Source organism: Callionymus lyra, chromosome 15 (assembly GCF_982586985.1).
Source record: "Callionymus lyra chromosome 15, fCalLyr1.hap1.1, whole genome shotgun sequence".
NCBI lineage: Eukaryota > Metazoa > Chordata > Actinopteri > Syngnathiformes > Callionymidae > Callionymus > Callionymus lyra.
The window spans coordinates 374,725-390,000 of NC_141832.1; the positions used below are offsets into that span (position 1 = coordinate 374,725).

A 15,276-nucleotide genomic window follows, 5' to 3' on the forward strand; every position below is an offset into this window, starting at 1 on the left:
AAAGGAACCATTAGCCCAAACATGTACAAGGTTCCATCGAAGCCTGTGAAACATTGTATTCACAGTAGCCACAGACTTTACCTTCTCCATGAACTGATCTCAAGGTTTTAGTGTTTCAGACTCTCCTCCTGCTGATGTGCGTCAGTAGATCTTCATAAATACTGGACGAGCTCCTCAGTACTTTACCTCAGCTTCAGTGTTACTGTTAAAGTCTTTATAAATAAAGTTAGATTTATTGTAAACTGCTCAGCCAGTCCAGCAGGACTATAACCCTCATCTGCATCTTAAGACCTGTAGGGATGTCTTTTCAAACCTGGGTCCGAGAGGAACCTCGTACCCCGCGGTGATCAGTCAAAACATGGCACTGAAAACGACGCTTGACGGACGCCAAACGTGGTCGCTCTAAATTCCACCTTTGGATCCCTGTGAATTACTACAGATGAAGAAGAAGGTGCTACAATGAAGAAGAAAATCAAAACATACCCAGGCACAGTTTCACAGTCTTCCATATACCAAACATGCCAAAAACAAGACATTTTCCTCTTGTGCACTCCAGGCGCGACAGAATGTGACGTATCTTTGTTCCACTCAAAGTTTCTGCTGCGCCGACACACCTTTCCAATAGTCCAGGATGTCATGCAGGTCCTCTCCTTTGGCAAACTGCACCTTTTTTCGAAGGGCGTTACCAGCTGTGACATAACAGGCCTCGTCCCGTTGACCTTTGCGATACGGACGAAAACGCTCCCAAATTCTGAGAGAGCTTTCCGAGGTGTACTCTGGACTAGAGGAGTAGCCGGAGTAGCTGGAATTGTGGCGGACAGGTGAGAGCTGAGAATAAGACGCGGCGTCCTTCCGAGAGCGTGTCAGAGGCTTTAAAAAGGAAACTCTCTGGGCTGGAGAGCCCTGGTGGGAGCCTTCGTAGTAAAGAGCTGGGACAGAGTGGCGGTGCTCCGAGCAGTGGTAGTCCTGTTGCACGTCCAGCTGCTGCTGCTGCTGTTGATGATGTTGTTGTTGTTGTTGTTGCTGATGTTGTTGTTGTTGTTGCTGCTGCTGCTGCTGATGGTAGTGGTGCTGTTTCTGGTTGTCATGATGTTGGACGCCAACACCACCACTGTCGCCACCACCAGCCCCTCCGCTGCAGCTCACACTACCCACCAAAGGCAGCCTTTCAAGAGGCTCTCCACAGCCCAGGGGACTAGCCCTGTCTCTGTACTGGTGTTGCTGATTGCAGCCATCTGGACTCCTTGGTTCAGGAACATCAAGGCTGTAGACTCTTGTTCCCCGTTCTCTTTCCTGACCTACTGAACCACAGGAGGTGGTACTGCACTGTTTCTTGACAGAGTTTACTATAACCACTGCTGCATCAGCACTCATTTGCCTTTGAATGGGGCGTACAGCGTTGGCTGGTGGGGGAGGCCTGTAGGGGGGAGTGGCCACGAAGCCACCACCGCTGATCCCGGGGCGTTCAGAAAGAGGAGTATTCAAAGGCAAAGGAGGCGGGGGGGGGATTTTGTTGGAAGTCATAACTTGACATTCCGTCAGTCCTTGAGAGATCGGTATCAGGCCTCTTGTAAGGGACGAGGTGCTGGTGGGAGGAGGAGAGGTGGGATTGGAAGAGGGAGTAGAATTTGGAGGCACTCCTGTAGCGGCCACAGCTGCAGCATCCAGTTTGAGCGCATCAATGCAATTGTTAATAATCTGGTTGACCTTGTCTACCTCCATAGCAATAGTGGAGATCTCTGATGCTGATCCGTGCCCATCATCATCTGAATCATCTGCGACGTCAGTCCCATCATCGTCCCTCAGATCTCTGATCCCGATATGTACGCTGTCCCCCATTCTGTCCAGGTCCCCTCCTCCACTTCTGATGTCCATGTAGTTGACTTTACTCGCAGCCAAGGCTTCAGAAAATGCAGTGGCCATCTTCTCCACTTGTGGAATAGAGGACAGTCTGGAGGTACTTGTGTTCACAGGGTGAAGCATTCCGGAGCTTGAAGATGTTGACATGAGAGGTTTACCATGGTGGTGCTGATACTGGTGAAGATCTCTGGACTGCTCCTGGAACTTGTGAGCCGCAGACGGATCATTGGCCACGGCCGCTGCCACCTCAGGTCCATATCGCATTTCCAGAATAGTTTTCTTTACACAGATAGATTTATTTTTCTCATCATGCACGCGCTTCTTGCGAAGGCAGTAGTAGACGAATCCCAAAACAATGAGCATTCCAAACAGACATCCTACGATCGTCATGATGTAGTGAGTGGTCGTGGAGGCCGTGAGGGGGATGTCGTGTGCGCTGGACGAACGAGTGGTGAACCAGAGGCAACTGTGGTTGTTACGCTGAGAGTTCCGGATGGAAACGATGCAGAAGGTGTAGCCGGAGTCAGGTTTGAGCTTGTCTAGTGTGATTTTCTCCTTCTTGTTCTTCAAGTTCATGACATCAGACACGTGCGTGTGGTTGTACTGGGTAAGGATGTACATTTTGCTGAAGGGCTTGGGGATCTCCACGATGAGGGACGCTGAGGTGATTGAAATGTGTTGCAGCTTGATGCTTGGGACGAAACTGTTTTCTGTTGACGAGGAGGTCGTGGGCTGGTGATAAGGCCCAACACCCCCGAACATTTCAGGACCCATCCCAGATGGACCATCAAGATCTGGTGGTAGAGCTGTCATTCCATGGATCATCACGCCGTCTCTGCAGTGGGAAAAGAGGATGTTTTTGGCGTTCCTGCCCGAGTGCCCGGCAGCAATAGGGCTCAACAAGGGATACCCGTTCATCTCCCGTGGTGTCTCGCACTGGAGCCGGTCGTAGGTGTGTGTCACGTTGTTGAAGGACTCCAGCCATGTTAGAAAAGTGTAAAGATCACAGCCACAGTGGAAAGGATTTGCTGCGAGTTCACAAACCATGAGTCGACTGAGAACCGTGAACGTGGACGGATCGATGCGAGCGAGTTTGTTGGAGGACAAGTCGATGCTGCTGAGACTCGGACACTCCCAGAAAGCATTGTTGGCAATGACCTCGATGAGGTTGTGCTGAAGGAAGAGGCATTGCATTCGTCCGAGTCCTCTCATCATCCCCTCTGTGAGATTTGTCAGCTTATTGTAACCCAACTGGAGAACCTGCAGAAGACAGAACAGATCATTACTCAACCGTGACGCTATCTTGTGTCCATCATGTCCTCATTCAGACCTGGAACATCTGTTCAGCCTCTACAACTGTCCGCTTTCTTCTCAAGACCTTTGTGATTGAAAACGACTTTTGGCTGTGGAGCTTGAATTGAAGCACATTTGAACTTCCCAAAATAAAATCATAACAGGGTCGTAAAACTGCTTCTGTGGGTCTTGAACATCAACATCACTTGGTCAGTCATGTCAAACCTTTCATGGCTCATTCTATTGGTTTCTATCAAAGGCTGGTGCAAGTTCTATCAGGGTTGCAGTATCAAGCACAAGACCATCGTGCTCCGGCTTTGACTGGAGTTACTCAAGTAGAGCGAAGATCTTTCACACCCAGAGACGTAGCACCTGCCAAGTGACGTCAGCAACAAGGCTGCAGAGACGTCAATGCTTGAGTGGAAACTCGAGGAGATTTCACTGGTTGTACTGACTTCTCCTAGAAAAATGGTATTTTCCTGTGTCGCTCAGGAAAAGTTATCCAATCAGCTCTAGATCCTTGTGTCCCCCTTCTCTCCCATGTTTCAAACCCTGACCTATCTGACCTTCAAGTATGAGTCTTTCCTCGTCCCCCCAGGTAAACCTCATGATGCAACATGAAGAAACTAGTTCACCTGCAGGTTGGCTTGTCCAGCGAACGCTCCGTCCTCGATGTAGCTGATTTCGTTCTTGGTGAGGTTGAGGTCCGTGAGGTTGGTGAAGCGGTACATGGAGGTGAAGGCCACAGCTTTGAGCTTATTCTCGTTCAGTCTCAGGTCGTGCACCGTGTTGTTGATGTGCTGAGGGATGGTCTCGTACGGCGGCTGGTTCTGACTGCAGATGGCCAACCACACGTAACCCTTGTCGCCCTCGATCAGCCAGCAGTCGCCGCCGACCACGTCTGCCACGTGGGAGAAGACGAGGAAGGAGGCGAGAATGCAGATGAACGTTCTTGTCATGGTTGTGAGTCTCGAGGGCTACGTTTGTGTCGGGAGGAAAGAAGGATTTGTTTGTTGTCAGTCACAGCTCCAGGAATGCCTTGCTCGTCAACACGGGAGTCGTGCCATGTTTCTTTGGTTGGAGCAGCTTCTCGTCATGCTCTCCAGGGATGATGGAGCGAAGCAGGATCTGCAAGAAGATAAACATCAGAGATTAACCTTGTTTAACGACTCATGGGTTTATGGTTCAGATCTGCATCAAGATCGAAGAACTGAGACTCTGAGTGAAGATGAATCATAGTTTCATCACGTGATCAAATGTTTATGAGCAACACAAGGACGACTCCCTGTTATAGTATATATTATTTAATATAATACAAATAATAAATATTAAATATTAAATATTAAATATCAAATATCAAATATCAAATATCAAATATTAAATATTAAATATCAAATATCAAATATTAAATATTAAATATCAAATATTAAATATTAAATATTAAATATCAAATATTAAATATTAAATATTAAATATCAAATATCAAATATCAAATATCAAATATTAAATATTAAATATCAAATATCAAATATCAAATATCAAATATCAAATATTAAATATTAAATATTAAATATCAAATATCAAATATTAAATATCAAATATCAAATATTAAATATTAAATATTAAATATCAAATATCAAATATCAAATATTAAATATCAAATATCAAATATCAAATATCAAATATCAAATATTAAATATCAAATATCAAATATCAAATATCAAATATCAAATATTAAATATCAAATATTAAATATTGAATATTAAATATTAAATATTAAATATTAAATATTAAATATTAAATATTAAATATCAAATATCAAATATCAAATATCAAATATTAAATATTAAATACCAAATATTAAATATTAAATATTAAATATTAAATATTAAATATTAAATATCAAATATCAAATATCAAATATTAAATATTAAATATTAAATACCAAATATTAAATATTGAATATTAAATATTAAATATTAAATATTAAATATTAAATATTAAATATCAAATATCAAATATCAAATGTTAAATATTAAATATTAAATATCAAATATTAAATATCAAATATCAAATATTAAATATTAAATATCAAATATCAAATATCAAATATCAAATATTAAATATCAAATATCAAATATCAAATATCAAATATTAAATATCAAATATCAAATATCAAATATCAAATATCAAATATTAAATATTAAATATCAAATATCAAATATCAAATATCAAATATTAAATATTAAATATCAAATATCAAATATTAAATATCAAATATTAAATATTAAATATTAAATATCAAATATCAAATATCAAATATTAAATATTAAATATTAAATATTAAATATTAAATATTAAATATCAAATATCAAATATTAAATATTAAATATTAAATATCAAATATTAAATATCAAATATCAAATATCAAATATCAAATATTAAATATCAAATATCAAATATCAAATATCAAATATTAAATATTAAATATCAAATATCAAATATCAAATATCAAATATTAAATATCAAATATTAAATATCAAATATCAAATATCAAATATTAAATATTAAATATCAAATATCAAATATCAAATATCAAATATTAAATATTAAATATTAAATATCAAATATCAAATATCAAATATCAAATATTAAATATTAAATATCAAATATCAAATATCAAATATCAAATATTAAATATCAAATATCAAATATTAAATATCAAATATTAAATATTAAATATTAAATATTAAATATTAAATATTAAATATCAAATATTAAATATTAAATATCAAATATTAAATATTAAATATTACATATTAAATATTAAATATTAAATATCAAATATCAAATATTAAATATTAAATATCAAATATTAAATATTAAATATTAAATATTAAATATTAAATATTAAATATCAAATATCAAATATCAAATATTAAATATCAAATATCAAATATTAAATATTAAATATTAAATATTAAATATTAAATATTAAATATCAAATATCAAATATCAAATATCAAATATTACATATTAAATATTCAAATATTTAATACTTAACACATTTTAAATATTAAACACATTTTAAATTTTAAATTAAAAAAAAAAAATTAAATGTAAAGTTTAAAGTTTAAATTAAAAATTTAAATGTGGAATAATTACTATTTACTATTATATATTTCATATTTAAACTCTCACTTGCTAGACCAGCAGCTTCAAACAACACAAACCCTAACCCCAGTCAAGCACACACAACACACAAGTACACACAGTAAACACACAACACACAAGTACACACAGTAAACACACAACACACAAGTACACACAGTAAACACACAACACACAAGTACACACAGTAAACACACAGTAAACACAAGTACACACAGTAAACACAAGTACACACAGTAAACACACAGTAAACACAAGTACACACAGTAAACACACAGTAAACACACAGTAAACACAAGTACATACAGTAAACACACAGTAAACACACAGTAAACACAAGTACACACAGTACACAAGTACAAACAGTAAACACACAACACACAAGTACACACAGTAAACACACAACACACAAGTACACACAGTAAACACACAGTAAACACAAGTACACACAGTAAACACAAGTACACACAGTAAACACACAGTAAACACAAGTACACACAGTAAACACACAGTAAACACACAGTAAACACAAGTACATACAGTAAACACACAGTAAACACACAGTAAACACAAGTACACACAGTAAACACACAGTAAACACAAGTACACACAGTAAACACACAGTAAACACAAGTACACACAGTAAACACAAGTACACACAGTAAACACACAGTAAACACAAGTACACACAGTAAACACAAATACACACAGTAAACACAAGTACACACAGCAAACACACTGTAAACACAAGTACACACAGTAAACACACAGTAAACACAAGTACACACAGTAAACACACAGTAAACACAAGTACACACAGTAAACACAAGTACACACAGTAAACACAAGTACACACAGTAAACACACAGTAAACACAAGTACACACAGTAAACACACAGTAAACACACAGTAAACACAAGTACACACAGTAAACACACAGTAAACACAAGTACACACAGTAAACACACAGTAAACACACAGTAAACACAAGTACACACAGTAAACACACAGTAAACACAAGTACACACAGTACACAATTGAATGTGATACAACTGTACCAAAGCAGGTTCATGAACTCATATTACGTTACAACGTTGCTCCGTATATTTCACTAGTTTCATGGACCATGTGACCTGCAGCAGTGAAGTCTCATGTGGATCTGAAGCATCAAAGCAGGTCAAGCATGTTCTTTCACGAGAACTTCTTCTCTGGTCAGTCACACGTATTCAAGTATTTGAGAATCATTGGTTGAAGAACATTAAGAGGGATGTGATGTTGATGCTCGTCCTCCACTCATGAAGATCTTCTGCTCGTCCTCCACTCATGAAGATGTTTCTGCTCGTCCTCCACTCATGAAGATCTTCTGCTCGTCCTCCACTCATGAAGATCTTCTGCTCGTCCTCCACTCATGAAGATGTTGCTGCTCGTCCTCCACTCATGTAGATGTTTCTGCTCGTCCTCCACTCATGAAGATCTTCTGCTCGTCCTCCACTCATGAAGATGTTTCTGCTCGTCCTCCACTCATGTAGATGTTTCTGCTCGTCCTCCACTCATGAAGATCTTCTGCTCGTCCTCCACTCATGAAGATGTTTCTGCTCGTCCTCCACTCATGAAGATGTTTCTGCTCGTCCTCCACTCATGAAGATGTTGCTGCTCGTCCTCCACTCATGAAGATGTTTCTGCTCGTCCTCCACTCATGAAGATGTTTCTGCTCGTCCTCCACTCATGAAGATGTTTCTGCTCGTCCTCCACTCATGAAGATGTTTCTGCTCGTCCTCCACTCATGAAGATGTTTCTGCTCGTCCTCCACTCATGAAGATGTTTCTGCTCGTCCTCCACTCATGAAGATGTTTCTGCTCGTCCTCCACTCATGAAGATGTTTCTGCTCGTCCTCCACTCATGAAGATGTTGCTGCTCGTCCTCCACTCATGAAGATGTTTCTGCTCGTCCTCCACTCATGAAGATGTTTCTGCTCGTCCTCCACTCATGAAGATGTTTCTGCTCGTCCTCCACTCATGAAGATGTTTCTGCTCGTCCTCCACTCATGAAGATGTTTCTGCTCGTCCTCCACTCATGAAGATGTTGCTGCTCGTCCTCCTCTCATGAAGATGTTTCTGCTCGTCCTCCACTCATGTAGATGTTTCTGCTCGTCCTCCACTCATGGAGATCTTCTGCTCGTCCTCCACTGATGTAGATGTTTCTGCTCGTCCTCCACTCATGAAGATGTTGCTGCTCGTCCTCCACTCATGAAGATGTTTCTGCTCGTCCTCCACTCATGTAGATGTTTCTGCTCGTCCTCCACTCATGAAGATCTTCTGCTCGTCCTCCACTGATGTAGATGTTTCTGCTCGTCCTCCACTCATGGAGATCTTCTGCTCGTCCTCCACTCATGTAGATGTTTCTGCTCGTCCTCCACTCATGAAGATCTTCTGCTCGTCCTCCACTCATGAAGATCTTCTGCTCGTCCTCCACTCATGAAGATCTTCTGCTCGTCCTCCACTCATGAAGATGTTTCTGCTCGTCCTCCACTCATGAAGATGTTTCTGCTCGTCCTCCACTCATGAAGATGTTTCTGCTCGTCCTCCACTCATGAAGATGTTTCTGCTCGTCCTCCACTCATGAAGATCTTCTGCTCGTCCTCCACTCATGAAGATGTTGCTGCTCGTCCTCCACTCATGAAGATCTTCTGCTCGTCCTCCACTCATGAAGATGTTTCTGCTCGTCCTCCACTGATTTAGATGTTTCTGCTCGTCCTCCACTCATGAAGATGTTTCTGCTCGTCCTCCACTCATGAAGATCTTCTGCTCGTCCTCCACTCATGAAAATGTTTCTGCTCGTCCTCCACTGATTTAGATGTTTCTGCTCGTCCTCCACTCATGAAGATGTTGCTGCTCGTCCTCCACTCATGAAGATCTTCTGCTCGTCCTCCACTCATGAAGATGTTTCTGCTCGTCCTCCACTGATTTAGATGTTTCTGCTCGTCCTCCACTCATGAAGATGTTTCTGCTCGTCCTCCACTCATGAAGATGTTTCTGCTCGTCCTCCACTCATGAAGATCTTCTGCTCGTCCTCCACTCATGAAGATGTTGCTGCTCGTCCTCCACTCATGAAGATCTTCTGCTCGTCCTCCACTCATGAAGATGTTGCTGCTCGTCCTCCACTGATTTAGATGTTTCTGCTCGTCCTCCACTCATGAAGATGTTGCTGCTCGTCCTCCACTCATGAAGATGTTGCTGCTCGTCCTCCACTGATGTAGATGTTTCTGCTCGTCCTCCACTCATGAAGATGTTGCTGCTCGTCCTCCACTGATTTAGATGTTTCTGCTCGTCCTCCACTCATGAAGATGTTGCTGCTCGTCCTCCACTGATTTAGATGTTTCTGCTCGTCCTCCACTCATGAAGATGTTGCTGCTCGTCCTCCACTCATGAAGATGTTGCTGCTCGTCCTCCACTCATGAAGATGTTTCTGCTCGTCCTCCACTCATGAAGATCTTCTGCTCGTCCTCCACTCATGAAGATGTTGCTGCTCGTCCTCCACTCATGAAGATCTTCTGCTCGTCCTCCACTCATGAAGATGTTGCTGCTCGTCCTCCACTGATTTAGATGTTTCTGCTCGTCCTCCACTCATTAAGATCTTCTGCTCGTCCTCCACTCATGAAGATGTTTCTGCTCGTCCTCCACTCATGAAGATCTTCTGCTCGTCCTCCACTCATGAAGATGTTTCTGCTCGTCCTCCACTCATGAAGATGTTTCTGCTCGTCCTCCACTCATGAAGATGTTTCTGCTCGTCCTCCACTCATGAAGATGTTGCTGCTCGTCCTCCACTGATTTAGATGTTTCTGCTCGTCCTCCACTCAAGAAGATCTTCTGCTCGTCCTCCACTCATGAAGATGTTTCTGCTCGTCCTCCACTCATGAAGATGTTGCTGCTCGTCCTCCACTGATTTAGATGTTTCTGCTCGTCCTCCACTCATTAAGATCTTCTGCTCGTCCTCCACTCATGAAGATCTTCTGCTCGTCCTCCACTCATGAAGATCTTCTGCTCGTCCTCCACTCATGAAGATGTTTCTGCTCGTCCTCCACTCATTAAGATCTTCTGCTCGTCCTCCACTCATGAAGATCTTCTGCTCGTCCTCCACTCATGAAGATCTTCTGCTCGTCCTCCACTCATGAAGATCTTCTGCTCGTCCTCCACTCATGAAGATGTTGCTGCTCGTCCTCCACTCATGAAGATCTTCTGCTCGTCCTCCACTCATGAAGATGTTTCTGCTCGTCCTCCACTCATGAAGATGTTGCTGCTCGTCCTCCACTGATTTAGATGTTTCTGCTCGTCCTCCACTCATTAAGATCTTCTGCTCGTCCTCCACTCATGAAGATGTTTCTGCTCGTCCTCCACTCATGAAGATCTTCTGCTCGTCCTCCACTCATGAAGATGTTTCTGCTCGTCCTCCACTCATGAAGATGTTTCTGCTCGTCCTCCACTCATGAAGATGTTTCTGCTCGTCCTCCACTCATGAAGATGTTGCTGCTCGTCCTCCACTGATTTAGATGTTTCTGCTCGTCCTCCACTCAAGAAGATCTTCTGCTCGTCCTCCACTCATGAAGATGTTTCTGCTCGTCCTCCACTCATGAAGATGTTGCTGCTCGTCCTCCACTGATTTAGATGTTTCTGCTCGTCCTCCACTCATTAAGATCTTCTGCTCGTCCTCCACTCATGAAGATCTTCTGCTCGTCCTCCACTCATGAAGATCTTCTGCTCGTCCTCCACTCATGAAGATGTTTCTGCTCGTCCTCCACTCATTAAGATCTTCTGCTCGTCCTCCACTCATGAAGATCTTCTGCTCGTCCTCCACTCATGAAGATCTTCTGCTCGTCCTCCACTCATGAAGATCTTCTGCTCGTCCTCCACTCGTCTCACCCTGAGCAGGAGCTTCATGTTTGGAATGAGATGATCACTAAGAATGTGCAGCAGCTTCTCTCCGGGGAAATCAGCAGCACTTAAGGGATGATCCGCTTGTAGGGCAGCGACCAGGATGTGGGTCAGATGATCCCACTTTGATGGAGATGTTGCTGATGCTCTTCTCTTTCACTGCACCTTTAATCCACACATCTAGGTTACACATGATCCTGTTTCCATGGCAACACACACCACCAGCTTCTGTCTTCACATCAGTCTCTGCAGCTGCAGGAAGTGTTTGTCAGGACGAGTCACGACTGTCGCATGTGAGGCTCCACAACCGCAGGCGTCACAGCAGGACGTCCTTCATCCTATCATGTGATCGTCATGTGATCCTCTTCTGATCGCCGTTTGATCGTCATGTGATCGTCATGTGATTGTCTTCTGATCGCCGTTTGATCGTCATGTGATTCTCTTTTGATCGTCGTTTGATCGTCATGTGATCCTCTTCTGATCGCCGTTTGATCGTCATGTGATCGTCATGTGATTGTCTTCTGATCGCCGTTTGATCGTCATGTGATCGTCATGTGATCGTCATGTGATCCTCTTTTGATCGTCGTTTGATCGTCATGTGATCATCATGTGATTCTCTTCTGATCGTCATGTGATCGTGATGTGATCGTCATGTGATTCTCTTCTGATCGTCATGTGATCGTCATGTGATTCTCTTTTGATCGTCGTTTGATCATCATGTGATCGTCACGTGATCCTCTTCTGAGCGTTGTTTGATCGTCATGTGATCGTCATGTGATTCTCTTTTGATCGTCATGTGATTCTCTTTTGATCATCATGTGATCGTCATGTGATCCTCTTTTGATCGTCATGTGATCGTCATATGATCCTCTTCTGATCGTCATGTGATTCTCTTTTGATCGTCGTTTGATCGTCATGTGATTCCCTTTTGATCGTCATGTGATTCTCTTTTGATCGTCATGTGATTCTCTTTTGATCGTCATGTGATTCTCTTTTGATCGTCGTTTGATCGTTATGTGATTCTCTTTTGATCGTCATGTGATCGTCATGTGATCCTCTTTTGATCGTCATGTGATCGCCATGTGATCCTCTTTTGATCGTCGTTTGATCGTCATGTGATTCTCTTTTGATCATCATGTGATCGTCATGTGATCCTCTTTTGATCGTCATGTGATCGCCATGTGATCCTCTTCTGATCGTCGTTTGATCGTCATGTGATCCTCTTTTGATCGTCATGTGATCGTCATGTGATGCTCTTTTGATCCTCTTTTGGTCGTCATGTGATCATCATGTGATCCACTTTTGATCGTCGTTTGATCGTCATGTGATCGTCGTTTGATCGTCATGTGATCCTCTTTTGATCGTCGTTTGATCATCATGTGATCCTCTTTTGATCGTCGTTTGATCGTCATGTGATCGTCGTTTGATCGTCATGTGATCCTCTTTTGATCGTCGTTTGATCGTCATGTGATTCTCTTTTGATCGTCGTTTGATCGTCATGTGATTCTCTTTTGATCGTCATGTGATTGTCATGTGATCCTCTTTTGATCGTCATGTGATCGCCATGTGATCCTCTTTTGATCATCATGTGATCCTCTTTTGATCGTCATGTGATCGTCGTTTGATCGTCATGTGATCCTCTTTTGATCGTCATGTGATCGTCGTTTGATCGTCACGTGAGGCTCTTTTGATCGTCATGTGATCCCCTTTTGATTGTCGTTTGATCGTCATGTGATGCTCTTTTGATCGTCATGTGATCGCCATGTGATCCCCTTTTGATCGTCGTTTGATCGTCATGTGATGCTCTTTTGATCGTCATGTGATCGTCATGTGATCCTCTTTTGATCGTCATGTGATCGCCATGTGATCCTCTTCTGATCGTCGTTTGATCGTCATGTGATCCTCTTTTGATCGTCATGTGATCGTCATGTGATGCTCTTTTGATCCTCTTTTGGTCGTCATGTGATCATCATGTGATCCACTTTTGATCGTCGTTTGATCGTCATGTGATCGTCGTTTGATCGTCATGTGATCCTCTTTTGATCGTCGTTTGATCATCATGTGATCCTCTTTTGATCGTCGTTTGATCGTCATGTGATCGTCGTTTGATCGTCATGTGATCCTCTTTTGATCGTCGTTTGATCGTCATGTGATTCTCTTTTGATCGTCGTTTGATCGTCATGTGATTCTCTTTTGATCGTCATGTGATTGTCATGTGATCCTCTTTTGATCGTCATGTGATCGCCATGTGATCCTCTTTTGATCATCATGTGATCCTCTTTTGATCGTCATGTGATCGTCGTTTGATCGTCATGTGATCCTCTTTTGATCGTCATGTGATCGTCGTTTGATCGTCACGTGAGGCTCTTTTGATCGTCATGTGATCCCCTTTTGATTGTCGTTTGATCGTCATGTGATGCTCTTTTGATCGTCATGTGATCGCCATGTGATCCCCTTTTGATCGTCGTTTGATCGTCATGTGATGCTCTTTTGATCGTCATGTGATCGCCATGTGATCCTCTTTTGATCGTCGTTTGATCATCATGTGATCGTCGTTTGATCGTCATGTGATCCTCTTTTGATCGTCATGTGATCTTCGTTTGATCGTCACGTGATGCTCTTTTGATCGTCATGTGATCCCCTTTTGATCGTCGTTTGATCGTCATGTGATGCTCTTTTGATCGTCATGTGATCGTCATGTGATCCTCTTTTGATCGTCATGTGATCCTCTTCTGATCGTCCTTTGATCGTCATGTGAACTTCATGTGATTCTCTTTTGATCGTCATGTGATCCTCTTCTGATCGTCGTTTGATCATCATGTGATCCTCTATTTATCGTTGTTTGATCGTCATGTGATCCTCTTTTGATCGTCATGTGATCCTCTTCTGATCGTCGTTTGATCATCATGTGATCCTCTATTTATCGTTGTTTGATCGTCATGTGATTCTCTTTTGATCGTCATGTGATCCTCTTCTGATCGTCGTTTGATCATCATGTGATCCTCTATTTATCGTTGTTTGATCGTCATGTGATCCTCTTTTGATCGTCATGTGATCCTCTTTTGATCGTCATGTGATTCTCTTTTGATCGTCATGTGATCCTCTATTTATCGTCGTTTGATCGTCATGTGAACTTCATGTGATTCTCTTTTGATCGTCATGTGATCCTCTATTTATCGTTGTTTGATCGTCATGTGATTCTCTTTTGATCGTCATGTGATCCTCTTCTGATCGTCGTTTGATCGTCATGTGATCCTCTTTTGATCGTCATGTGATCCTCTTTTGATCGTCATGTGATTCTCTTTTGATCGTCATGTGATCCTCTATTTAGCGTCGTTTGATCGTCATGTGAACTTCATGTGATTCTCTTTTGATCGTCATGTGATCCTCTATTTATCGTTGTTTGATCATCATGTGATTCTCTTTTGATCGTCATGTGATCCTCTTCTGATCGTCGTTTGATCGTCATGTGATCCTCTTTTGATCGTCATGTGATCCTCTTTTGATCGTCATGTGATTCTCTTTTGATCGTCATGTGATCCTCTATTTATCGTCGTTTGATCGTCATGTGAACTTCATGTGATTCTCTTTTGATCGTCATGTGATCCTCTATTTATCGTTGTTTGATCGCCATGTGATTCTCTTTTGATCGTCATGTGATCCTCTATTTATCGTTGTTTGATCGTCATGTGATCCTCTATTTATCGTTGTTTGATCGCCATGTGATTCTCTTTTGATCGTCATGTGATCCTCTTCTGATCGTCGTTTGATCGTCATGTGATCCTCTTTTGATCGTCATGTGATCCTCTTTTGATCGTCATGTGATGCTCTTTTGATCGTCATGTGATCGCCATGTGATCCCCTTTTGATTGTCGTTTGATCGTCATGTGATGCTCTTTTGATCGTCATGTGATCATCATGTGATCGTCGTTTGATCGTCATGTGATCCTCTTTTGATCGTCATGTGATCCCCTTTTGATCGTCGTTTGATCGTCATGTGATGCTCTTTTGATCGTCATGTGAT

The 15,276-nt window shown here is 41.5% G+C and overlaps 1 protein-coding gene across 1 annotated transcript in view; it reads right to left on the reverse strand.

Moving 5' to 3' along the window:
• Nucleotides 1-455: 455 nt before the first annotated feature.
• The window catches only part of elfn2b (extracellular leucine-rich repeat and fibronectin type III domain containing 2b), a 32,271-nt gene continuing 17,450 nt past the window's right edge, over nucleotides 456-15,276 (reverse strand). Inside the window, exons 3-4 of the mRNA XM_087809833.1 lie at nucleotides 3,789-4,281; nucleotides 456-3,120 (exon numbers count right to left, since the gene is read on the reverse strand). Coding sequence (XP_087665959.1) covers nucleotides 589-3,120; nucleotides 3,789-4,112 — 2,856 coding nt within the window. The 5' untranslated portion in view covers nucleotides 4,113-4,281 and the 3' untranslated portion in view covers nucleotides 456-588. The remainder of the gene's footprint in view (nucleotides 3,121-3,788; nucleotides 4,282-15,276) is intronic.